The sequence below is a fragment of the Xiphias gladius genome, chromosome 2 (assembly GCF_016859285.1).
Source record: "Xiphias gladius isolate SHS-SW01 ecotype Sanya breed wild chromosome 2, ASM1685928v1, whole genome shotgun sequence".
In the NCBI taxonomy this organism is placed as follows: Eukaryota; Metazoa; Chordata; class Actinopteri; order Istiophoriformes; family Xiphiidae; genus Xiphias; species Xiphias gladius.
Window position 1 is genome coordinate 11,711,669 of NC_053401.1, and position 26,688 is coordinate 11,738,356.

At 38.9% G+C, this 26,688-nt stretch overlaps 3 protein-coding genes and 1 non-coding gene across 5 annotated transcripts; 2 read left to right on the forward strand and 2 right to left on the reverse strand.

Annotated features, from left to right (window-relative positions):
* Positions 1-372: 372 nt before the first annotated feature.
* On the reverse strand, positions 373-4,131 carry LOC120801100 (ras-related protein Rab-19-like). The gene is made up of 4 exons (XM_040147643.1): positions 3,937-4,131; positions 1,701-1,884; positions 653-756; positions 373-555 (listed from the first exon to the last, which is right to left on the reverse strand). The coding sequence occupies exons 1-4, from the start codon at positions 4,129-4,131 to the stop codon at positions 373-375; spliced, it is 666 nt and encodes a 221-aa protein (XP_040003577.1).
* On the forward strand, positions 1,332-1,413 carry trnas-uga. Its single transcript has one exon. It is a non-coding gene; the product is annotated as a tRNA-Ser (tRNA).
* Positions 4,132-6,043: 1,912 nt separating the features above from the next.
* Positions 6,044-11,950, forward strand: LOC120801155 (tetraspanin-8-like). Its single transcript, XM_040147741.1, has 9 exons — positions 6,044-6,345; positions 7,115-7,180; positions 7,750-7,863; positions 8,057-8,131; positions 8,287-8,385; positions 9,629-9,715; positions 10,091-10,150; positions 10,303-10,386; positions 10,516-11,950. The coding sequence occupies exons 1-9, from the start codon at positions 6,265-6,267 to the stop codon at positions 10,618-10,620; spliced, it is 771 nt and encodes a 256-aa protein (XP_040003675.1). The 5' UTR covers positions 6,044-6,264; the 3' UTR covers positions 10,621-11,950.
* A 785-nt stretch (positions 11,951-12,735) lies between these two features.
* LOC120804169 (tetraspanin-8-like) lies at positions 12,736-22,053 on the reverse strand. Of its 2 annotated transcripts, XM_040153428.1 has the most exons (10): positions 22,000-22,053; positions 20,119-20,223; positions 18,716-18,781; positions 18,269-18,376; positions 17,946-18,020; positions 17,108-17,203; positions 15,467-15,559; positions 15,279-15,350; positions 14,498-14,581; positions 12,736-13,769 (listed from the first exon to the last, which is right to left on the reverse strand). In XM_040153428.1, exons 1-10 carry the CDS (start codon positions 22,051-22,053, stop codon positions 13,635-13,637), a joined length of 888 nt encoding a protein of 295 aa, XP_040009362.1. In that variant the 3' UTR covers positions 12,736-13,634. The 2 variants fall into 2 exon arrangements, with proteins under 2 accessions (XP_040009362.1, XP_040009368.1); XM_040153434.1 differs by lacking the exon at positions 17,946-18,020.
* Positions 22,054-26,688: the final 4,635 nt, after the last annotated feature.

The following is a 26,688-nucleotide window of genomic DNA, read 5'->3' on the forward strand; positions in this document are numbered from 1 at the left end:
TGACTGGGGTTTGATAAAGATGACATGGTTGAGGCCAGTGAGCAGGTGTTGAGAATGCTTACTTTTTGTGGTTTTTGATCCATAGTAATGCTTTAGTTTTTACATTCAGATTTTGATTACTTATGCTAGTGCAAACAATTCTGAACAATTCTATAATTCTCCTCACGTCAAGTAAGTCACAGAAAAGTACAGTAATTGATTTTTCAATACTTTCCATAATTGCTTAAACTTCCTCTTGGTTCTTGAGGCCTCTTTGTATCGTCTTCCAATCATCAACATTCATGATTAAAAGTGTCCTTCAGCCACTTTCTCATCCACCACCAGCTCTTACTTTCCAACAGCTTTATCTTCGCTGTCCTGTCCACATTTGTATCAGCAACATGACTTCTTCTCTGGTGGTGTGTAGGCCGCTACGACGCCATTAACCGGCCGAGAGTTGCCCCGGAGGAGAACTCGAGGCGTGCTCTCCAAGTCCCCCTGCTGGACATTAAGGCCGTTACGAAAGAGCAGCTCCCTTGCCGTCATCATGAAGGCTTCTTCCACATTCTTACTCTCCTAGGCACAGAGGAGGAGGTAGAGAAGTTTAGGTAACAATTTCAACCAATTTCAAAACTTCTCTTCCGTGTTTTACGTGTGTAAGTGCACTCATTACCTTTGCTGATGTTTCTAGAGCAGCTAGTATGCCTCTCTCCTTTGCCAGTTTACAGGCTTCCTCAAATTTAACCTGACGTTCCTGCTCCAGGTCACATTTGTTACCTAGATAGAGACAATCAGGGAGCTGAGAGATGCAAACACAATACCTAAAGGTCACTCTAAACACCCAACAGGAGTCTGTACCACAAAAGTTTTTTCTAATTTTATTATCAATGTACATAATTTATTACATGCTAACACCAACACCTGGACATACTGAAATGTACATACAGTCCTGTAGGTGCAGCTAAAAACATACATTTTAAAGTGTAATACTGACTTAGATGACTTCAAGTCAAACATTTCAATCACACAGCTGCTGTAGCACATTCTGTGTAAATTGAGATCAATTTAAAATTAGAGAATAGATTATGAGGATGGCAGGGGTACTTCTTTAAGATAACATTTGAAGTAACTTATGTGCGGCTTCATAAGTTGGAAATGTGCTATGGGGAGATGCAGCTAACAATTTAGAGGTCATTTTCCACAAGGTGAATATTGTATGTTTACATGAGCAAATCCACATTAAAATTGTGAAATGGTGTACTTTTTTTCAGTTGAGTTAGGCATGATGTCCTTTCCACACAAGTCAGAAAGCATTATATGTTAGTATTATTGCTATAGGAAAAGTAAAAGGAGCTGCGATGGCCGAGTGGTTAAGGCGTTGGACTTGAAATCCAATAGGGTTTCCCTGCGCAGGTTCAAATCCTGCTCGCAGCGTCCAGCATGTGTCCAGTCTGTGCTTGAACCATAAATTTAAACCACATTAGGGTCTGAGGCTTTTGCTGCAGAAACATTTAAAAAAAACCCCACCTAGGCACCAAGTTCAAATAATCACTACCATTTTTCAGTACAACAATTTTACAGCCTAAGAAATTATGCTCTTATTGTAGGATTTTTGAACTGAATTTCACTATTTTCTCGAATGTTCCATTTTGTCCACCCTCGTAGACAAATCACTCAAATTGCGCACTCACATAATAAATTACAGTCACGTCCACACTCACCTATGAGGACCAGCACCACATTGGCTGCCCCATACAGCTCTAACTCCTTGATCCAGTGGGTCACTGAGTCAAAGGTCGAGTGTCGTGTGATGTCATAGGTGATCATGGCGCCGTGAGCACTGCGGTAGTAGCTCTGGGTGATTGTACGAAACCTCTCCTGGCCTGCCGTGTCCCACACTTGCATCTGTTAAACACACACACAAGCAGATCCCTTGGTCTCCCTCTGCAGAATACTCCGTGAGCATCTGACAGACCACGTTAGCGTGGTGATGGCTGTCATAGCAACCAGTCCAGACTCACCAGCTCAACCTATTTGTTTTCAATCCCAGTGTTAAAGGTTTTGGTCCATATCGCTAATTTTGCTATCTGGGAAAGCTTAAAAACCAGATAGAAAATTCAAGGAAAACATCCTCCCTGTGCATAGCTACAGAATGTGACATTAAAAAAAAGCACTGCTATAGCCACTGATCACCAAGAACACCCCGAAATACAATAGTGAAATGTTATCAATATCAGGCGGCTCAATTTTAGTACAGCCACAGGCTTGATACGTTACTTGGAGTTGAGGTGAAATGAGAAAACAGGAGCTTATCATTGTTTGGACTCATCTGAGCCCCTATCACCTAACAACCCCCATGTAATTTATTTTAACAGTTAATACTTCAGGATCTATGACGCAGATAGTTTGAATATTTCCTCCAGCATTTAAGTTCAGTTGATGACATGTTTGTTAAGAAGAGAACGCATGCCATGCATTTTTATCTTCAAGTCATCTAACTGGCTTGCCCACAGAACAATACAGTTGCTGTAGGTGTGCATGTGTGTGTGCGTAACAGACTGTACCTTCCCCCCCGGGGCCATGACAAATCTACAGATAAGCCTAGCAAGATAGAGAGTGATAAAAACAGGCTAGATTTTAATATATCAGTACCGAAAGTGACTTTATATGACCTTTCTGGGCATCCTTACCTTTAGCCCATACCTGACAGTATCACGAGTTTTCAGATACTGCGGTGCCCGCGTGTTGATCAGTAAAGACAGCGCACACATGAATAACCAGTTTATTGGTGATGATAGGAAATGTGTAAGCCAACCATTTAACTGAGTGGACAGATAGATTTTCACACCACTCAGGTAAGAGCTTTTCTAGCTCAGTGATGCCGTGGTGATGTCATTCCAGGATTATTTTTGTCCGTACAAAAGCTCGAGCAGAGAAACCTGAAGGACAGGTTCTTCATGTGAGCAGCTGGTCTGACTTGCTTTGGACTGAGTCTAACTGTCACTGTCAGCAAAGGACACCTCACTGTGGTGGCATTTACTCTTATAGCTAGGAGGGTCCATTATTTGCGACTGGACCTGGGTGTTTGCTCCTTTTAGGCACACCATAAGCTTTACATTCCGGTTTTTTCCATACTTTTCATTCGATCTTTCACCAAAATGCCTGCAACCTTGCGGTGCAGCCTGTCACTGTCAGAACAAGCTGACTCTACAACACCCCATGATGAGGGCTCATTGGAGCATAATCAGGGTTCCTGCAGGATTCACCGTGGTATATTTAAGACTTTTTAAGACCTTTTAATACAACATCAAAAGCAATTTATTACCTTTTTCACTGTCATATCGGTCAAAGTATTAAAGTTGGATGGAAAACCTGTAGGGATAATATGGCCTAGAATTTATAATCCTATTTTTCAAATACTTCCCAACAGTATAAAACAATAGTTCCTAATGATACAGTCAATTAAATTAATGTGATTTCAAGCCAAGTATAAAAAGGGTGGATAGAGTAACCAATTAAAAATAATTAATTCATTTAAACTTTTGCTAAAATTAACACTTGACCATTATGAGACAATGAGCTTCCTTGCTGCTGTAGTACATGTTACAGGTTTAGGTTATAAGTGTGTAACACATCCTGACAGCCCTCAGTTATATACAAAAAACATTTTATAACTTACCTTGGTGTTTTTTGAAATTCAGACTTTTCAATACCTTCCAAGGGATTTTTGAGGTAACTGATCTCAATGCTTTTTAAGGCTTTTTTAAAGCCCTGAAGATACAACAGTCATTTGAATTATTGACTTATTGTAGTCCCCCTTTATCCATCTCTGCATATGGTTGTTGTTTTTCTAACACCACCTCTACACTCATATGCCCTAAAAGACTCCACACGCACATATGTCCCTCAGCATTCGTGTCTTTATGTCCACAAGATCACTGCACACACAATACTAACCTTCACTTTCTTCCCCTCGATGTCCACGGTTCGTACAGTGAAGTCCACCCCGATGGTGTTCTGCTGCCTCTCCGCGAAAATCCCTGACTTGAAATTCTGAACCACACAGGTCTTCCCTACGTTAGAGTCTCCGATCAGGATGATCTTAAACAGGAAATCAAAAGAGTCGTCATGCTCGGATCCTGGGGCCTGCATGGTGGAGGCACAGTGGAGTGTGCGTGTCTCTCTGTGTGGATGTGAATGTGTGAGAATGGAGGAAATGATCCTTCCTACACTGTAGATATACTTGATGGGTTATCTTTATTCTTGATTAAGAATTTAAAATGCTGGGTCGTGGGAAAGAAAATATATAAACTACACTTCTCCCTCTTCCGGTGAAAGCAGTCAGTCACCGTGCTAGATTTCCACCAGCAGGGTCATTTTGGTTGAATTAGTCCACAAGTATCCTGTAAAACCAGTTCAAGTTTGTTTCTCAAGATGTAAAAATGGTGTTGTTCACTGGTTAGAAAGTGCCTGACAATCCATTTACCTCTCCAATTTTTACTAAATAAAATTTAAATGGTCTCAAATTTGAACCCTGTCCTTTTTCTCGGTTATGAAAAACTTTTTCTTTATAAGTCTGCGTTCTGTCTGTCTCGTGTCTCCAGCCAGTTCAGCCTGTCTCTCCCGTCTTCCAGCAGGACAAAACTGTCTCAGTTCTGCTGCTCCTTTCAGCTCCTTCTCAGTTGTTGACCCACTTTATGACCTAAAGCAAAAGAAAGCATGAATACACATCCCATCCTTTTTGTCCTCCTGCACAGGTTCCGGTTAGCTGTCTGTCAAAGAAAAAAGGAACTTCCTTCAGCTAAAATGGGATTTTTAAAAAATGCTCGTCTGTAATCCAGGGTTGCTGTCCAATCCACCTGCTGCTCTCTCACACATGTCAGGTTTTTTTTTTCCTCCACTGGCCTCTCCCTCCCGTTTTCTCTCTCTTTGTGTCCTTCACTCATCAGTTTTTCCTGTTCTTACTGACTCACAGCCTCCCGTGTCTCTCTCCACACCACCTGTGGTAACAATAGAAACCAGCTCTACCTGTCCCTAGGACAGTAGCCCAACCCCCACTACCGCAGTTGGATCTTGGGAAATGCAGTCATTTTTTGACATGAACAAAATTAAGCAATGTCTGTTGAAACTCACAGAACCTCATTTTAAATTCTCTTCAATATCCCAAAAGATGCAAAAGTTTGTCAGGCTGAACCACATGAAAATCTTTTCAAATATGGTTGTATAGCCATGAAGGTTGGCATTAAATTATTCAGTTATTCCATGTAGTGCAGGGGTCAGTAATTAAGATCAAACAGGGGCAAGTTTTTTTCCAACATTGTTTATTGAGGGGCCAAAATCAACATCAGTTGCGTGTGGTCAAAACTGATGCCTGTATATTTTCAATATGTTGTGCTTATTCATTTCTTTTTGATTCGTTAAAAGAATAAAACTGGTTTCATAAATCAGTTTTAGGAGTGTATCTGATGTCAGCTTACAACTCTCCCATTATAGTACGTTTGTGCTTACGCAGTTAGTTGATTACATTTGGTTTTAATCTGAATCTGCAAAACTAACTAGTGAATAAAGCTGCCAGATAAATGTACATATAAAATCATCTGCTTCTGCGATGTAGTGGCGTAGAAGCATAATTGAGTATCAAATGGAAATACTCCAGTAAAGTCCAAGTCTCTCAAAACTCGACTTAAGTACAGCACTTGAGTAAATGTATTTAGTCACATTCCACCACTGTATAGTTGAGAGTTCTGCAGACCTCAGGGGATTTTACTTTATTTCCAGTTTTTTAATAAGTTGATTCAAGTATTTTTAGATTCAACATGTTTAAATGTGACTTCCTTTCTAACTGGCAAAAGACTGTGAAACAGTAGTTGGTCCTTCACGTTGGGAAACTATAATTCAGCAGTTTACTGAAAAAAATTAATTTGATCTAAATAATAAATAAATAATAATATATATATATATATATATATATATATATATATTTTTTTTTTTTTTAATTTATTTATTTTTTAATGACCTTAGTGACCATCATGCACGCAACCATTGCACCTGTCACCACGGCTGACTCCCTTACTGAGATGCCACTATTTCCGACTGCACCTGAAGGCGGCACAGACCCCTCATCCAGTGCATCACAGCGACGCCCTGCGCGGATATAGATAGATAGATAGACAGATAGATAGATAGATAGATGCCCCTTGTGTTAAAACCACGGGACCGTAACAGCTGTGCCATCTGCTTTATGCGAAGGGTCGTGCTGAAGCCTGGGAGCGAAGCAGCGGCAGCATGCAGCGGAGCGCGGTGGTCGTGGTGGCGGAAAAAACGACCCTGAAAAGGCCGTTTATTTTCGCGAACGCCGTGCATATGGTAGGTAAATTCCACTGCCCTTCGGATGCAGTTGAAGCCGGGGGGTCCCCGTTTTTTTTTTTTTTTTTTAGCCCGTTTTACTCATTAAGGGGGTTGAATTGCTGCTGTTGTTTCGCCTAAAACCATCAGTCAGCCCGTAATGATCCTAAACAGGACTCGTGTTATACTGTCTGGCGGGGGACGACGCTGCAGCGAACCCCCTCCATCAGTATTATGCACAGCGTTGCAATGTCCGCAGCACATTTTATGTCGGAATGTTTAAAGGTTATACACATAGAAAGTGATGAGAAAGAAAATCCCTGGTGGCTGCAACAAAAAAAGACGCCATAGTGGTGGTTAGAATTTCCATTAAGAGAGAATAAACAATCCTTTTTCCATCCCACAATGACCTCTCCACCCCAAGAGTGTCTGTAATATTCAGAGAATGTTAATGCTTCCAGTGTGTTAGTGTTTCTCGGCTGTGAGTCATATGCAGTATAGGCCTCGTTTCGGTTGTGATCCCTACAGCCCCGTGAAAGGTATCCTGGATGGCGTGCTGCTGCCTTCCATTTGCACTTAAATGAACTGCTGCTCCTCAGAGGTGACACCGATGAGTTCACCAAAAGGCAGCACAAATTAAAAAAAAAAAACAAAAAAACATTTAGTCCACCTTTCCCAAAAGGTGGACTAAATAACATTTACCGATCGGAGAAGAATTTAGAGATACTTATATTTATGGTCTGTCTAGCATCAAACACTTTCATGTCTAAACAAATTTCTTTCTTCAAAGGCGCTGTGCTTCTTCATGCTGACAATGACAGTAGCTTGGCACAGAGACCTCATACAGACTGGCAAAGTAAGACTGACTTCTGATGTTCTTCTGACCGGATGAAAATCATTTCCAAAGCAGATATTATGATTTAGTGGAGGCAGAAATAACTCCTTGTCTTGTCAGACTTTAAAGGAGCAAAAGAGTTGCTGGGAAATATCCAAGTACAGCTGCGGAATTATTAATGCGAGGCCCTACTCGGTCTTCCACCAGTATTGCCTCGACGCACTTCAGCCGCACCTTTTTTTTTTTTAAATATTGTCTTTTCTCTGGAAGAGCTGAGTTCAAGCCCTCATGTCAACAAGCATCTGCCTGTTGAAGTGTCCTTGGGCAACACATTGAATTATCTTCACGCGCTAAGGGTATCGTTCTGTAGCTGACCCTGACCTTTGACCTCTTTTGTGGCCATGCCCTCCTAGCAATACATCTGTGACATCAAAATTATATTAATATCAAGTGTAAGTGAAGACCTCAGATGAGTTTTACTTCTTACACGGGTCCTTTAATCCTAGATTTTTTTTTTTGGTACCTTGATCAACAATAATTGTTCTATGTATTTGTCAAAAACAAATTTGACACGTTTTTTTTCTCCACAGCTGGTGTCCAGCGTTTCTGTGGTGTTAATGTACGTCATAGAGATCGGCTGCCTGCTGCTCTCAGTGCTGGGTGTGTTTGGAGCCTTTAAAGGAAAGAGATGGTGTTTGATTCTGGTAAAAACTTGCTCCATGAGTTTGTTACTACTGTGTGTGTGTGTGTGTGTGTGTGTGTGTGTGTGTGTGTGTGTGTGTGTATACACAATTTTTTTTTAACCTCTGTAGGGCAGTGCATGCATGTGTTCAAAAGTGGTTTCTGCAAATTATGCTTCTCTTTCACTTACTCTTGTTGGTTTATGTGTGTGTGCAGTATGCAACTGGGATGGCGGCGGCCAGTCAAACAATAATTGTTAGAACAGCGCTAAGCTACCAAGATCTTTATGAGGTACAGTACTTGAATGCCCTGCTTTTACAAGCTAACGCTGATATGATTTTTACAATGTGTAATATCTAACAATACAGCTATTTAAAAAGCAGGTTTAAATACAGTGTGTCTTGTTATGCGAAGAACAGCGCTCAGTGCGATTTCTCCCTCCTCAGAAACGTGTAGTCCGTGAAGAGTCAAAGTTGCTGTCCATGATGCCGCTCAGTGGAGCAAGCAAAGCCAACAGGACCCTGCTGTATAGTATTCAAGAAGAAGTAAGCAGCTACTTTTTATTTTTTATTTTTTTCAACTTTATGTACATTTGTTTTGGTTTTATAATATATAATAGTGTAACTGTTTGCTGGGATATTTTTTCTATACCACACGATGAAATGGTGCGCGTCCATTTGTCCATCTATAAAAGCTTTAATCTCAAATAATCAATGAGCTCTGTTCCGGCATTCGATGGGGAAAGATATCTCATGATGATCTGGCATTTAGAAAAATTACTCAGTTCAGACTTGACTTGGGGGATAGGCATGCTTCAAGCAAGTTTTTGAACTACAATTCCCATAAAGCTTTGGGGGTATTTAACAGGAAGTATAATGTTGACATGGCATCAGTTAGCTGTGGCCTACATCTTGAGCCCCAGGTTTTTTTTTTAAGCATATATTTGTTTAAGTTTTGGCAAGTTGGCACCATTAAGGGTTTGCCGAATCAGCCATTAGCATTTGCTGTCTGTAGCCTAACCATGTGTGTACAGACAACTATCATTGGAGTACTTTGATACCGAAGACAACTTAAAAATGTGATGATTCTCAGGCAAGATTTGGATTTGAGGAGAGTCTTTTTACTGTGATTGCCTACAAAGTGGATTTGTAGGCACGTTTTCAACGGATAATGATATTCACGGAAAGCGTAAGTCAGACTGAATCTGAAAACATGTGCATGATGTCAGTGGGCTCAGATTTGACTGAGTTATGACTCTGAGAAGGAGTATAAATTTTGATGCAAAATGCTGCTCGGGCCTCAAGTCTCTCCCTTTCGCGGCCCTCCACTAGCTTAGGGTTAGTTTTGGGGCTTTTTTTCAAAGATGGAAAGCTGCCTGAAAAGGCAGAGGAATAACGGGGCAACGAAAATCTGGGGAGGCCGCTCGAAGAACACAGGCACCTGCTCTTCCGCGCATCCAGTGCTGGATTTTACTAAAAGCTGTGACCCCCAACACACACATCACACTTAACACTCGGGTGTTTATCAAACCCTTTAATGAAGCCACAGCTGCGGTATATGTAGTCTTTAAGGTGTGGTCGGGCAAGCGGGTGTGTCTTAAAGACATGCTACCCTGCTGCGGGAGAATCATAACCTGTACAAAGCAAGCGATTCCAAAGAAAAGGATGCATCTTTCGTGGGCGCAGACATGTTTTTCTGCTTGTTGGGTATTACATTGTGTAATCCATTCTGTTTTGGTTTCTTTGTTTTGGATTAACTTTTTCCTGGACCCGTGTGTTGCACCTCCAGTTTGAGTGCTGCGGTCTTATTGAAGGCTACAAAGACTGGGGCTCTTTCATCCCTGCCTCCTGCAACTGTCAGTATCCAGGAAAATGTGTGAGTATCTCCCTTTATTGGATATAAACAGAATGTAAGCAGTGAAGATGACTCATCAGGATTTCTGTTCTTGTGGGTGTCTAGCACTGACACGTTGCAAATATTTTTCTTATTGCGAGTTAGACATTGTGGAATGTGTTTGCTACTTTTGGTCCTCTAGTCACACATTTTCTTTGGAAACGAGTATGTCGTCATAACTGATAGGAGTGAAGGCCAAAACTATGAACACGAAAGACCCAGGATGTCAGAGGAACCAAATTTGTCTTTAAATGTTAATTTGTCCTCATATTATTAAAGTCGCACCCACCTTTCACTCTTATTGAGCGAACCATATTTTTGTAATATTATATAATGGGGTTTTGCACGCCTCCCCAGATTCGACTACGGGGCAGCGCCACACTCGGGGCTCCAAAGAACCAGTATGTTTATCAAGAGGTAAAAAAAATCTTGAGATCTTTTTTTAGAAAAATAAAGAGGCTTACTGGTCCAGTAAACTCTTATCCTCTAACAGATTTTCTCTCAATTATTGCTTAATTCAAACTCTAACAACTTTAAAACAAACCTGCACCTTTTTTTTTCCCCCACAGCCTTGCCTACCGATTTATGTCTCCGAACTAAAGCTTGCATTCTCATTGGCGATGGGTATACAATTTGGAAGCGGAGTGTTTTGGGTATGTGTTTTGTTTTTGTTTTTTAAAAACATTGATTTGTCTGCTTGTGCCTTAGTTTAAAATGACAGTCACTAGGTACGTTGAGTTAAATGCCTTGATCTAATCTGTGCTTCCCTTCCCCATTTCCAGATGGTTTTACTTGTTATGAGCATCAAGCTCATGGGCCAGATAAGGAGAAAACAGGAATTCATGGCTCTTCTCCAATCAAACAGATATGTCCCTGGTGCCTTCTAGTAACATAGTCCGTTTTAATACATACTTCAAAATATTATCAAGCGTACCTTGTTTGAATTTGCACACGTAAACACATTACGCCGTCTACCATAAGCTGGCTATTTTGTGCTATAGCAACATATCTTAAATTATGATTTTCTAAGTGTTAATGCATGTAACTGATATTGAAAAGTAATCTACATGCATAGAACAATTTCAAATGATTTTTTTAATTACTGTGGCAAAAACAGTGAAGTTTAATAAAATGAAATTAACTTATCTTTAATAATCATCACATTTTCAAGATCCTGTTCTAAATGAATATCTTACCAAGCCACGTGTTTTTCTGGCATTTTGACATTTACAGTTAGTGTCGTCTTATTCTGATATGATTTATCTCCATTGCCTCCACACCTGGACACATCAGTGAGTCTTTGTAAAGGCAGATATTAATCCAATCCCATCTCCTGTACCTAACATTCTCAAACACATGCACCGAACACATTTGTGTTCGTCAGCTGGACCAACCTCTTTTAAACATATTCAAATATTTGTACTTGTCTTTAGCACACACATTGGGTTTTCAGCGTTAGAGCAAACAATAATCTTTGAAGAAATAATAATATGAATAACCATTATGTAGTGTCTTTCCTAAACAGTGTTTACAAAATGCTTTGATTAAAATCTAATGATTTATTTATTATTGAGCAATGTACTTCCTTGGGTAAATAATCAGGTTAGACAAAGGAATGAGTCAAAGTTCTCACTGGGATACCAGAATGTCTTGATGCCTTGTTATGCACATTGTATATTTGAAACTTCATAACTTCATTCAATTTTTCTTAAAGCACATGTAGTGATTAAATGATATATGGTCATGTCCATTAGGAGGAGAGGGGATTCTGTTTGGTTGCACATTCAGTAGACATGCCAGTAAATTCTCAATGATTTTCGCCTCCAAAATTGGATTTGAAGGGGTGGAGAAATTTTGGCATGGCCACTGCAGACAGGCTTTGAGAGGCTCCTGTTGAAAAATATTTCATCAGTATTGTGAGATTTTACTGTCCCAAAGAAGAAGCCTTCACGCCTCATCACTCCAAATATGACTTGCTGCATGAGCTGCCTGCAGTTGAAATGTCTCCTTGACTTATGTATTGTCAAATGAATTTCATCTGAAACAGCAAATCCAATGTCTACCTGTGCACTTAAACCATGAATGCCTAATATACATGTTCTGTAAAGTATGGTATATTTATTTCTGTCATGCAGGTTTTTTTTTTTTAATTTATGGAATGGAGTTATGTAATATTTTGTAAATAGCAGGAATAAACAGTGATTCTTGTTCCTTTGATGTCATAGCTTTTATTTTGAAATCATTTCTTAGAGCTAAAAAAAAAACCTTATATTCTCTCAAGTATTGCAGTACAGTTTTGAGGTACTTGTACTTGAGTATGTCCATTTCATGCTGATTTAGACTTCCATTCCACTCAATTTTAAAGGGGAATATTGTACTTTTTTTTTTTTTTTTTTTTTAAAGATACTGATGCAACCATGTGAAAGCAGCATTTTGCTGTCGTAGGTGGTCAAAGGTGTGGCTACTTTGAACTACTTTATATACGGTTAAGTAGTTACGTCGAGTACTCTCAACCAAGGGATCGGGCCCCTCCAAGGGTCCCCAGATAAACTGGGGGGAAGTGGAGTAAAAAGTGCATCTTTTCCCTCTAAAGTAGCATCATGTGGAAATACTCAAGCGCAGTACAAGTAATATGTGTTTACATGAATTGTATTGAACTCAATATATCGGTAAGAAACTGTGGCAGCAAATTATAACCCTTAAGATTTTCATAGTATTCATTTTTCTGCAATAGCCACTCAAAATATATTACACCTCTCCACAGAGTAATACAAAGTGTTACCTCCACTTGCACGAGGGTTTCACAGGAAACAATGCATGCATATGCTTCAACATTACTGTTTATAATATTATGTACTTGACAGAAGTGACTCTTTACAGATGGAATGAAATGTAGTACTTGTAAAAAAGTAATAAGGATTTTTACGTTAGTATTGCTATTTTTTATGAATGTGTATATATATATATATATATATATATATATAAAGTGTAACTATGTAGAAATTATATCCTTTTAAAGATTAAAGTAATAGTGTCAAAATATAAATATGAATTGACTATAAAACTGCCCTAGGACTCCAGTAAATTCTTTAATTAAAATGTCACTGCAAAGTTGGAAAAATTAAAAAAAAACAACGTTTACAAAAATGTGGCACAATATGATACAGAAAAAGCTATAAAACCACAAAATACAAACATTCTTGTTAAGGCTCTAATACATCCATATTTCTGCAGCCATATCTTCATCAGTGCTTTTTTTCTTAAAAATCAACATTTTCTTTAACCATCTCATTTTTTAAAATTTTTTTACTCTATTTTCATGTCTTACAATACGCCTCATTTTGCTGTGTGCCAGGGCTTACATCTTTGGAACAAATGTGCGAAATCACGATTCCAGTAGGCAATGAAAATACCACTACAGAGTTTAAATTTATTCATTGGTTAACACACTTCAGTTCTTTCTTGAACTCTCTCTTTCATTTATTCTACAACTGAGCTACGACTTAATGTGTAGCTTATGTATCTTAGTTTTCATCATCTTTTTTGATTAACACAAAGGGAATACTCTTTCACAGTATGTGCTACTTCCTTGCATAGCCCACAATTTTGCCACTGCAAGGCAAAAACCGTGTATCTTCAGGGATGACAAAAATGAGTAAAGGGTTCAAGGTTTAAAGAGCCAACAAACTAAACAAACGCATTGAAGAAAGAAATAGAAATGCAACATTACATGTTGGAGGCAACTTCTGATATATTTAAGCATCATGAATGCACTCGGTAACCTTGACAAATCCCATTTTTGCCAATATTTTTTCTCAAGATAGCTAAATATGCTGACATGATGACTTCCACTGGTGTAGAGGGCCAGCACAAAGAAGAAGAAAAAAGAAAAAAAAGAAAATCAGGTGAACTCTACAGACTCTGTAAGAGTGGTGTAGTTGCCTGCTTTGGCCTCCGGACTGTAGACCACTGCAGGGGTATTTCCCTTCTTATCCAGCCGACACAAGATTAAGATACACAACACCACTGACAAAACCTAAAGTACAGTGAAACAGAAACGGTTCTTTACTTACTGTTCCTTTCTATGCCAATACATTGTTTTGACTAGAGCTGCAGTTTTAGAAAGAGACTAGGGGGGGCAGAAGAGACAAAGCAAATGAAGTGACGGATTGGCTTGACAATAGACATGATGGTTTTAATGGTAACGGGGTAAGAAATTAATAATGGCTGAATTTCATTTAACTGTGGAGCCAGCATTAATATTGTTATAACACCTGTGCTTTTCCTACTATCACAAGTCCAAATGTCTGCTGTGAAAAGGGCCTTTTCGTATGTTAGGCTGAGTTGTATTAGAGACAGAAATTCCTGAAAAACTAATATGATCAAGAGGACATGATGAAGTAAAAAAATCCTTCAACATTTTATCTGGATTTTGAAGATCATACACACTGTCATGACAACTGGGCGAAATCGTCAATATAATCAAAATCTGCAGAAGTGCTGCTTCAGATGAGATTTTGTTAACGGCTGTGGATTACGGTTAATAAGGGCGTTAAAGTCAAGCGGCTCAATTAAAAAGGATAATGGCAAAATGGAGGCTGCTGGAGATATTGTGAAGCTCAGCTCATCCGAGTGGAGAGCTAGATAAGCAATGGCGGACAAGCAAAGAACAAGTGATAGTGAAGTTAGAGTAGATAAAGAAGAGGGCAGGTAGGTGGTTACATCGATGATATAGAAAGGCTGATACAGGCTGATAGTACATACCCAGAGTAATGTGACTCCCAGCATCAGGCCCAACGCAATATTTACGGCAATCATCTCTTCCGCAATAAGGTATTGAAGGCATGGCTGAAAGAGGAGAGCGGAAGCATCAATTTTAACTTTTCATACAGCATCTTCAATTGAAAACCTGTAACTAGTAAGAGTTCAGACACATTCCACAAGATTTCGGGGAGGATACTACCAGTGTCTTACAATCTGAAAAATAAAAGGAAGGAAAAAAAATCCCTCTTTGGTCGAACTGATAACAACCTTCAGTGATATAAAGCTGGTGTTGAGGGGTTACAAGTCTATATTCCTTCATTTTAAGGGATCACAAGCCAAAAAAATGCTGGAATCAACCGTCTAACACGATTCCTAGTTGGTTTTCTATTCGATGTAAGATTTAATCTGCAAGAGGAAAATAGAGAACTGCTATGGAAAATTCCTTTTACACTTTTGCTTTTTCAGTTTTTTGCTCAGACTGAATGTAAAGTTTGCCGTTTCAACCTGACAGGTTTCTTTTGCTCATTTCTTTACACTGTAAAACTCTTATTTAAAACATGAAAAAATTACACATCATTATGAGGAATCAATGGGGGGTTTTTTTTCCCCAAGAGCTGTCCTCTGAACCGCAACAACTGTTGTTTTATATACACACACTATATAGTATATTCACTAAGTGTCACAGTTGTAATGCAGTTTTGACTCTGGTAACAATTAACACAGTTTACAAATCAACCTGTAATTGTATAAATAAACATTTTAGCTATAATGTTGTTATTACCTCTTTATAAATCATGATGGGCTCGTCATTGATACTGTGCTCAAAGAGTATGCTGTCTCTAGGCGCTGCCACCTACAATACACAGACATGAATCATAAAAAAAAACAGGCGATGCCAGAGCAAGAGCAACATTAAGAGCCTACACCCATGCAAGCGTGGTACAGAAATTGAGCAACTCTCACACTCACACATGGATTAGTGGACTCTTCAGTGCACATGCAGGATTCTGGGATGTCATAACCCCAGTCCACGTAGCCCTGATCCAGCCCACAACACTGCAGCTGAGACAGAGGAGAAAGTTAAAATACACAGAGACTTTTTGAACGCAAAACAAATCCTGACCCCACCTCCTGATTCCTCTTACTAGTAATTTATTCAACTACTTTTCTGAGCTGCGTCTGGTTTGTGCTACTGAGAATTGTGTGTTGGTGCCAGGAGGCTGTTCTTGCGTTCGAATCCATTTTTAGGAAAATGGGGCCCTAAGACACGCTTCTTCGTACCTTTGTCACCAGCAGATAAAATTACTACAATGCGATAGAATTTCAGTCATCCCTTGAACAGCTGAACAGCGAGATTAAGTTGCTCACTTTATCAGGAGAACATTCTGTATTTGATCCTCCATATCCATATCATCTGCTTCTCACACACACACACACACACACACACACACACACACACACACACACACACACACACTCACACTCACAATGGGCCTCATGCAAGAACATTTTTGTATTCTTGTCCTAAAATTCTCTTACTTTTTTTCTGTGAGACTTTTTCGTACGAGTGTTCCAAGTCGGATTCACAAAAACTCCCGTAACTGCACAAAATTGTCATAAATTGCTCCTTTCAGACTGATGAATACCACCTTTTCATGAGGAGGCGCACGTTCTTGACCTCGTCAGCATCATCAACACCTCTTGAATTGCCATATGAGGCTGCCTGTTCTGCTTCGCTCGTGGGAAACGTTCAATCGGAAAAATGTCATATACACGAGTAAAAAGAAGAATCACACACTCCGGAGCTTCAAGTCTTCTTTCAGAAATCAGCAAAAAAGAAACATCACATATTTTAGCACAGACCATAGTTGTATTAGAGGACCCAAACTATTTAGAAAATGTTAATAGTAAATCTGTCAATGACGTGTCATCAGAGCAGTGCTGTACTATGAGAGAAACAAAGAGGGCCTGGTTTAGGCTACATGAGGTTAGATACTCCAAACATCTTTCTAAAGCAAAGCGGTCCATGACGAGCGTGCGAGACGGTCAAGGGGACAACAATCACTGAGATATTAAACTAGGGAATATTACAGCCTGTAGTAGATGATGATACTGGGCAGTCATCTGCATAAAGACCCTGAGGCAGCTGTCAGAGGGAAAGAATTTTCCTAACAACTACTGAAATGTATAAGCTCCTGTGACGAAATATGCAAATAAAAATGCTAAAATCTACAAAAAAAACTCTCAGTAAATTGCCAAGCCTTGATGATGATGCTATGGTGAACAGAATGTTAATTTTGCTTTGAGTTTCTTATAGATATGTTTCGATTCAATTCATTTCAGTAACATATTTAATTCCACATTCCTTCAGGTGAAGCCACTATAATTCATAAGTCAAACGAGAGTGTTTTCCTCCTGCAAAGAGGGGCAGTCTATCACTTCACGACTCGTACAACAGGTCTGGACCACTCATCAATTTTGTTCGTACCTAAAGAGAAAATTCTAGAAAACTGGTGGATGCCACAAATTCTCTTAAGTCGCCCGCAGGTGCCACTTAAAAATGAATCCGTTCGTATGACTAATATTTGCATGAGGCCCATTGTTACTTACTTCCATCTGTGCTTCCTTGAGGCGGCCTTTAAAAATCCAACTAGTATTACTCAGCAGTCCCATATTCAGGTATTGCCTCTTCAATTCTTCAGCCACCTGCACCGCAAAACAAAGTAATATAAAAAATGACTAGGGATAACTTGCAATGTGAAAATGTTACTGTATGTTTTTGAAGGCACATTTGTGTTTCAGAAAATGCATTTGGTCAAATCACCAGCTGCCATGCTTTTGTTAGAACTGAAGTTGTCAACTTAGGTTTGAAGTTAGTTTTACAGATTTAAATCTAAATTTGGAATGTGTCTGTAAGGTACTTCTGTTTGAATTTTTACGGTTCATCTGACTAAAATTAACATTACTGACACTAGTAACCTGATTTCTTTATCTCAAAAACACATACAGGTATGCAGGTACATTATGACTCCTGATTCCTTTGACATATTTGTATGGATTAAATTGTATGTTTATCAACCATAACTTGTAAATTGCAAATGTAAGCATACCCAGCCAACTAGATTCCTAAGTCTCAGCTTTAAAGCCCCACCTTTTTAATTTTGTGGGACTACAGGTTACGTTAGAAAAACACTCCTGTTTCTATATTTCCATCTTCTATGGATCATCGGGTGAGGATGCTGACTTCTTGACAGGGAGACGGAGCTTTAGTGGCATGTCTTTAAGCAGCATTTATTTAGCCACCATGTGCACATTCAAGACCCTCTTACAGGCTTTTTCTTTTCAAATTAACCAGCTGGAAACATTTAAACATTAAAAATGCAGCAGGCTGCGTGCTTGTATGGCGTGTAGCTTTGACACCCTGTATGTGGAAAGTTGTACTGTGTACCTCAGGTTTCATAGCCAGTCCATTACTTTCACACACAAACATGAACAGACTGCTCAGGATCATTCCAACTGTAAACTGAGACACACACACACACACATATACAGGCATGAGCAATCAGATTCTAAGAAAAGGTTAAGGGGTTCGTTGTAGTTTATAGTTGTTCACTACTACTACTACTACTGATAATAACAATAAGAATAACAACAACAATATTAATAATAATGACATTAATAATAATGATAATAACAATGGTAATAATAATAATAATGATGATAATAATAATAATAACAAAAACAATAATAATAATAATAACGATAACCCACCGATATTAGCGCCCACTTCTTCTTTTTCCAGGCACCAAACACACCAATGATGGTCAAGAGCAAAGTGACAATGGAAATAATATACATGATTTGCAGGTCTTTGAGCATCTGTGGAGAAAACAAACAGAGAACCCGGTCACCAGTCTCGGAGAACACTGAAAAAAACCCGAGTTCATTGCCCAGTGTCTGCATGCAGTGTTCCATTTGATGTCTTTAGTTCCTGTAGTTTATAGTGATTCAGTGTAGGCCGTCTTTTCCAATGGTCCACTTGCACTCTTGGTAATGTCCAAAATATGATAAAGACGAACTCAAAGGACTCTCACTTTCTTTTTTAGTACTTTTTGTTTTCGGTTATGGAGATATAGATAGATAAACATATAGACAGATAGATAGATAGATAGATAGATAGATAGATAGATAGATAGATAGATAGATAAAATGTGTTACCTCTTCTTGTTCATGGACGTATCCATGGCTAAACACAGTGATTGCCAACAGTAGGGCACTGACGATCTGCAACAGCAGCAAAACACTGAATTATTCATTACTTCCAAGGGCTGCAGCTGACACTTATTCAGTAAAATCAATCTGTTGTTTATTTTTTACAACTAATTGATTCTTCATGTAGTACAAGAAATAAAAAAAAAATGGCAGAAAGTAGTGAAAAATGCCCATCATCATAGTAGATCTTAATATTTTGACAAATAAGCAAAACCACAAGCAGCACAATCCAATTCCCATCTACTGTATGTAAAAATGCTGAGGAAGAAGAAGAAGATGAGCAAAAAAAAAACTCCATTATGGATATTAACTTCCATATACTCATTCAGATTTTATACTTTTGGTATACTAGTTTAGCTTTTTTCTTTTGGCATTAAAGATGGAATTTACATATAATCCAAGAATACAAATACAGCAAAACAAATACTGAAATTATTTATCAATTAATTATTTAGTCAATCAACAGCAACTACTCTGATCATCAATAAATCTTTTTTGTTCTTTTTTTTTTTCCAAGAAAAAATGCCAAACATTCTAGTTCCAGCTTCTCAGTTTTGCGTATTGAGGATTTCCTGCTTTTCTTTGTCTTATGTGAGAATAAACGGATTATCTTGGGGTTCTTCCACTGTTATTCAGACAAAACAGGGGACTTGATGGCATCACTTTGCACTTCAGGAAGACATGCTGGGCATTTTTCGATCCTGTCCCAATCAGGAGAAGAAACAGCAGATTAATCAGAAGTGAGGACAATCGCAGGGTTGCTGTGAAATGCTGTGACAAAACAGTATACACAGGGCATCACAATGAAGTGTAATTTGTTTGCTGGTAGTTTATCACATGGAGTATACAATTTACACACGTAAGCTCCTGTAACATGATATGGTAAGATCAGATGTTATCAGCAGAGGATTTTATTAGCCTTTACAAAAAGAGGCTTTTAGTCTATATATTTATTTATTTTAAAACAGCATCAAGTCTATTTTCCTTCCCACCACATCTGCTTTACTTTTACTTCCCTATCATAACAACAGGCTTTTGTTTTTGGATTTGTTTTTGGGTTTTTTTCAAATTTTGAAAATGTTCTTAAAACAGGTTGCAACTCCCTCCGTTTCCGACAGGGCCTGAGGTGCAGTGGCAACAATAAGGTGTCGCGTTTCTTCAACAAGCTGCACTGGAAACAGCTGAAATGAACTATTCGATTGACAGATCGGATTTTACCATCTGCGAACACAGGAAACCATCTTAACATCTGCACTTGCAATCCCTTGCTGCATCTTTTGTGTTAAATTTGACTGTGATGTTTTTTTTCTTTTTCTTTTTTTCTGTATTGGGCAAAGAACAACACTTACCCCGATCACACTGGCCACGGTAATGTAACCCCGTTTCAAACAGACGTCCACGTTCCCCATTCTGTTTCTCGTGAAATCGTGGTCAGTAAAATGTTTCAAGCTTTCCTGTAAAAAAAAAAAAAAAAAAAAAAAATCCAAGTGCAACAGAGAGAGCGAGAGAGATATCCCTGGAGGAACTTCACATCTTGTTGATATTTATAAACGGTTGTAAAGGAGGAGGAAGTCCACGTTGTTTAGGCGAAAGGCCCTCCCCTTTTTGTAGGAGAGGACGGTATGTGTGTGTATTTGAGTGTGTGTGTGTGTGTGTGTGTGTGTGTGTGTGTGTGTGTGTGTGTGTGTGTGTGTGTGTGTGTGTGTTGAGTTGGAGAAGTGGAGGAAATAATAAACATAATTTTGGGAAACTTTTGAACACATGAACACATTGTTCCGGAATGATTCAAAAATAATTTGTTGTTTTTCACTTTTTGGCACTGACCAATATAAAATATAAAATGCGGCGGCAGGACTAAATCATAGTCTAAAATCATGCATTGAGTCAGCTTTACCGAATTATGTTTTTAGCGGAAAATTGAGATTTAAGGGAGGCAGCCCAAAAAAATTCAAATGTCTGACGGGTGAGTGAGTGAATGAGTGAGTGAGTGAGTGATTGAGTGAGTGAGTGAGTGATTAAGTGAGTGACTGAGTCCTAAAGTTACACCATTGGTCGGCCGGCTGAGTGTTGGAGTATCCCCATTGGTCGTTGCTCTTTCAAAATGAATATGCACAGACAGTTTCTATTGCGCAATGGGGGGGGCGGGGTGTATACAGGCAGTGTTGCAAACTTAGCACCTCTGTAATTACATTTACCAACTTTTCACATCCCTGTAGCGACTTTTCTTCACAAAAGCATCTAGCGACAACTCTAGCGACTTTTTGGACAAATATTAGCTACTTTCCGTAGGAAACAGTTGCCAGTAATACCCCCCGAGCACGCGGTCGGGCTTTCCCTCTCTATGCATCTCATTCAGTTGACTGCACGGCAGCCGCATAGACGTCAATGAGCGTCTAGCTTTCTCTCCGAGTGACCATTTTACAAGTAAATATAGCTGAAATCACAGCATAGTCCTTGTCTTTAACGTATGCGTATGATGGTTTTGTTAGACAGTGTTGCCGTTATAAAATCTGGAATTTAGCAGTGCAGAGAAGCAGCTTGGAAATAGTCTGGAAGTAACTGATGGTTAACGTGGTCTTACTGGGCCACATTTCAGTCACTATTTCGTACTTGTTCCGTTGTCAGACAACAAGAAACAGAAAAACATGTAAATGAGAACAAGTTCATTGAGCACGGAGAGTAGGAGAGAAGCAAACAGGTAGAAGGGCCGTCCAGCCATTTACTAGGTTTTGACATAGTTGACTTGTAGACTTGTTTTTTTTTTCCCCTTTGTTTATTGTGCTGATTTCATTGTGTGTGTTGGGATGGGGGCAGAGAAGAGAGTTAAGAAAAAGATTAAGATTGGCAGTGTAATTACAGGAGGATACCAAACCTGAAAGACCAGAAGAAGAAAGACAATGATAGGGAGACTGATCTTATCATTCTCCTATCAGAATCAAAATTTTTCTGTTTGTGTGTGTGTGTATGTTTCTACGGCAGAACTTGCCTTCAGCTCAGTCCCCCATAAAGCACTTTTTGTCTGCTGTTGTCTTGGAAAAACAAAGGAACTAGTGAGAGGCTGCATCACATGACTTCTTGTCAGAGTCTCAAACACACATACAAACACTCTCACTATCTATCTATGCTGAACACACACACACACACACACACACACACACACACACACACACACACACACACACACACACACATCACTCACTCATGCAGACATCCACACATACTCTACCTACATCTTTCTTAGTGTCCCATGCTTCCAATTCCTTTAGAGAACTTCGCCAGCGCATATCCACAAAATCTTTGGCACGCACACTGACACAAACTTGAACATCTGTATGAAATGAATGCAACGAGGTGGTTCTGTGGCGCAGATAATGTAGGTGGGCGGAATGTTACAAAAGGGCCAAAAGCCACTCAGTTTACTGGAGATGCTTGGATCAGATCTGTACTCTAGAGATAAATGTTACACCCGAAGCAACATCTTGAGGATATGTGGGAACACAGTAAGTATCTGCTTCCATGAAGTTTTTATAGCAGGTGTTATAGTGGGGAAGTAAACAGGAAAGAAAAGTGATCAGTGTAGAACACAGCTTTGGCAAAGAAGTGCATTTTAATATCTGATATACTGATCATCATTCATAGCCTCAGCATTAGTTAAAGGGGCACTCTACAGATTTTACAATTGGGGGTTCAGTTTACTCAAAATGGGGAGTACTAATGAGCCTGTGAAAACAGTTGAATCATGTCTTCTGAGGCTCTGGAGGGGCTTTCTAGTACTTGAAACAAAAACCCTGATGACGTCATCACACCACCATTTACCAAGCTGGTTAAAGTCTAAAGAAAAGACAGTATCGAGTTGCATTATGGCAAATGAAGGTTCCAGTTCCAATTTTTTGGAGAGTCATCCATATAAAGGACTAAAAATCATTACATGTCACCTTTGGTTGCAACAGTTTTGACCATTTTTAAAAAAAAGAATGTGCCACCTGCAAGTCCCCTGACTTTGTAGAGATACATTACTAAATGACTGGAGTGCACCATTAACAAGCACATGCAACAAAGTGAATTTATAGCATTAGACTGAGAGGAAGTTCATCATTCATTTCATCTTTTTTCCTTTTTAAACTTATGAACGCTCTTTGTAACTTACTCCTAAACACATGTTTGATCACATAACCCCATAAAAAGGCAAACTGTCACATTTATCTGTTGGTTTTTTGTATGGATTAAACAAACAAGATATAAGTGTTTCTTAGTGAGCTTAGAAGTGCTGGTAAGTGGATTTTATTACCTTTAAATGTAGGCAGGCTAGCTGTTTCCCCCTTTTTCCAGTCTATAAACGTTTCATTTTGTCACCAATCCCCACTGTTTTTGAATACGTTGGTTCCTGTGGGGCAAATTAGCCCTGCTGATACTCCAGCTGCGTGATAATTCTGAATAGTGTTGAGGAATTCTGCAAAAGTAAAACAAATATACAATTACATCACTATCGGTGAAATGTGGCCTTTCAGGAAATACATTGTGTGTGCACATGAAGCAGGCATTGTCTGCTTTAAACTTGTTCATAAAACTCTCCCCAGATGTAATTCCTCCCTCGCTCCATGGGAGATTCTTTCAGGCCAACGCAGCTAAAAGCAACAGCGCCAGTATTAGAAACATATTACAAAAAAATGTGATCATTGTGCAGTCTGGAGTCAGTGGGTGTAAAGTCCGCAGGATGTTATGTAACTAATCTGGAGCTACAAGCTTGAAATGAAGCTTAGATTTCAACAGCAGCCAGGAAAGGTTCCTTGACTCTGGAGAAATGTGCTCAGACTGTGTTTCATTCCAGTCAAGACTCTGGCTGTATTTTTTTTTTTTTTTTGTACGTTACAGATGACCTATTACCTTTTTTTTTTTTTTTTAGGCAGTCACGGGAGCCGAGCACTGGCATAGTCTAATCCACTTGTTATTCGTGCATGTCTTTTTCTTTGAGAAAGTAACTACATTCCTCATACGTTGCTCAAAACTCCCAGACAAGAGATCAGTCTTTGTTCATTAAAGGTTGAATGGTCTTTTTCACTCCTTTTTAGGAGGAAAGGTTCATCAAACAAAATGCAGGAAGTTGTGGATGTGCTTTTTGTGTATAATATATGACAAAAATATTAAAAATTCAAGAGTGCTGGGAGAGAATGTATGTTTAATGGTATAATATGTAACTTAAAATGTGTAAAAATGACTATGACCTATATGACTATAACAACCATCTATCTATCTATATTCATACATAAACACATATATATATATATATGCGTGTGTGTGTGTGTGTGTGTGTGTGTGTGTGTGTGTGTGTGTGTGTGTGTGTGTGTGTTGTGCTGTTTAACTGCGTTGCATTACAGAGAGTAGACAAAAATGGACAAAGTATTGAAATATGAAGAAGAGTTATTGCAGTACTGTAGTATTCGGCAGCATTTGGCTGGGACCCCAATAAACTGTCAAATGGCAGTGATGGAATTAAAGATGAGTGTGGGAGCTGTTTATCCTGGAGAAAAGACGAAAAGACAAAGTGTTTCATAGTGTTACACAAATTGTCTTTTTGTGAGTAAAGTCACTCACACATGATTATCCTGGTGAAAGTAAGGTGAGTGCATCTAAGAGTGGTTTTAGACCACCACTATGTCTCGGAAGAAGTATTCATATACTTACTCTAAAAAAGCAAGTAGCACTTGAATGTTGGAGCTGGTCGAGGTGGAGCTTATCTTAACAACAGCATACTGTCAGGGAGTTTAGTCTTTTACAGTGCATCATGACTTATTAAGTGATCGTTTGTTTTACATGTTAAGGCTTAATCTTCAAATTAACTAGTGCCTATGCAGTGGCTGTCAGATTCATTCATTTCCTTCTGAAATGTAGTGGTATTAGTATTAGTGGCAGAAAAAGGAAATCCTCAAGCTAAGTACAAGTACTCCAAAACTATTCTTAACAATATATTTGAGAAGATGTCCTTGGTAACATATGATCACTGAAGCTATGTTTGCAGAACACAATTCATTCCAGGAAACACAGTGAATTTTAACAAGAAAGAAAGAAAGCTTTGTGGAGCAGCCACGAACTTTCATTTCCACTATTTCAGACACCTAATGTAAAAGTCCATCTATTGCCAATGTGCAGTTCATTCGTGACTTCTACTGTCATCTAACAATCTTGGGAAATATTTACCCATTATATTGTGTTTTGTCTGTGCTTAACACATTCTCTTCTGAAAAGCATCTTCGAAAACATTTATCCAAAATTAGAGACGTGGATGTGTTAATAACAACAGACTTGTGCGCTGTAAGTGGAGAACGCAAAGGAAGGTCTGAATTAGATGGCTATATACTAAAACAAATGTAAACAAATCCTGAATATTCTAAAGTAGTTTTAGAGAAAGAATCCGACTCTCCTGAAAGTGCCAAAACTGACATTTCTATCATGCTCACACACATTCTTAAATAACACCTGAGTGTAAATCATATCTTTACTGTCTTACATAGTTTTCCAAGAAAATGTCTTAATTCATCATTCTCCAAATAAAGTCAATACAAAGAAATTCATAAAACATACGTATTAACAAAAGTTTCATCTCACATATACCCATATTTCACCCGACATTTTCAACTGTCAAAACCTATTCTCATCTGTGAATCTCTGTATGACTAAATGAAATTAACTCAGAGACTTGACAAGTTGGATTTTAAAGTGACTGCTCACACACTTTGCTGGACAGTGTTTTTTTTGTGTGTTTGTGACAGTGACAGTGACAGGGACAGTTTTGATTTACTCTTCATCTTCCCATTAACCAATCATCAACTTCTATTTTCCCCTTCGCCAGCTAGGTAACCATCAGGTTGGAAAACGTCTCAGGATAAGATCGTCCTCTCTGCAGCTTAAATACTTATACTGAGGCCAGGGAGGAGACAGAGAGACCATGATAATCATTATTTTAAATAAGACTGCGCAGTGAGGCTGGACCAGTTAACCATGAAGAGAAGGGACAATAAGATGAGAAGACATGCCACCAGCTAAGAGTGGAAACACAAAAAGGTTCAAATATACCTTTCACTGATTCTGAGATAAATAAACTGCAATTTCTTTGCATTTTGCAATGGTACAATATTCTTATCCAAGCATACAATATCTAGAGAGACATTTTTTAAGATTTGTGGTTACACTTTCACTATGGACACGCTGCTTCGCTCATGTCGTTTTCATCTGTGGGATGTTGCTAATCTTCGCTCTCATCTTTGGGTTTCTTTGGGGTCTTTTTATCATTTGGGGTCTTGCAGCCACCCGAAGAAAGCCCTAAAGAACAAAACATCGTTAACTCTGAGATAAATAACCATTTTCTCTGACAGCACACTATATACTCATGTAAACATACAGTATCTTTGGGGTATTTTATTCTGTTTAATTAACAGTACACATTAACCACAACATAATGAAAGGCAGTACTTTACATTTAGATTTACCAGTGAGTGAACATGCTGTTCCATGTCTATTATAAAGATCTTGCTTACTTCAACTCTCTTATTATCTTTGGGCTATTCATCATGAGTTTTCTCTTCCTGGGCCTGCGTAAATTGATCTCTGGTCTCGTGTAGAGCGAGGGTTTCTTTTTCTCTTCACTCTTGTCACAACTTTTCTTCATCTGAGCCAGGTGGTTTGTCAGGGGAGGACCTGAGGGTGGAGCCTGGGGAGGAGCTGCTGGAGAGGGATGGTACTGGTACCTCTTGAAGTATCAGCCTTGGCTCGCTGGGCTTGTTGAGGTTTGGTAAGAGGACAGCAGAAACAAACGCAACCTTTAAACTTCTGCTGTGTGTTACATGAGTATACTATCAACCTGTTTTACAATACTGACTTTCTGGAAAAAACATTCACATCACCACTATCCAATAATGCTCCAT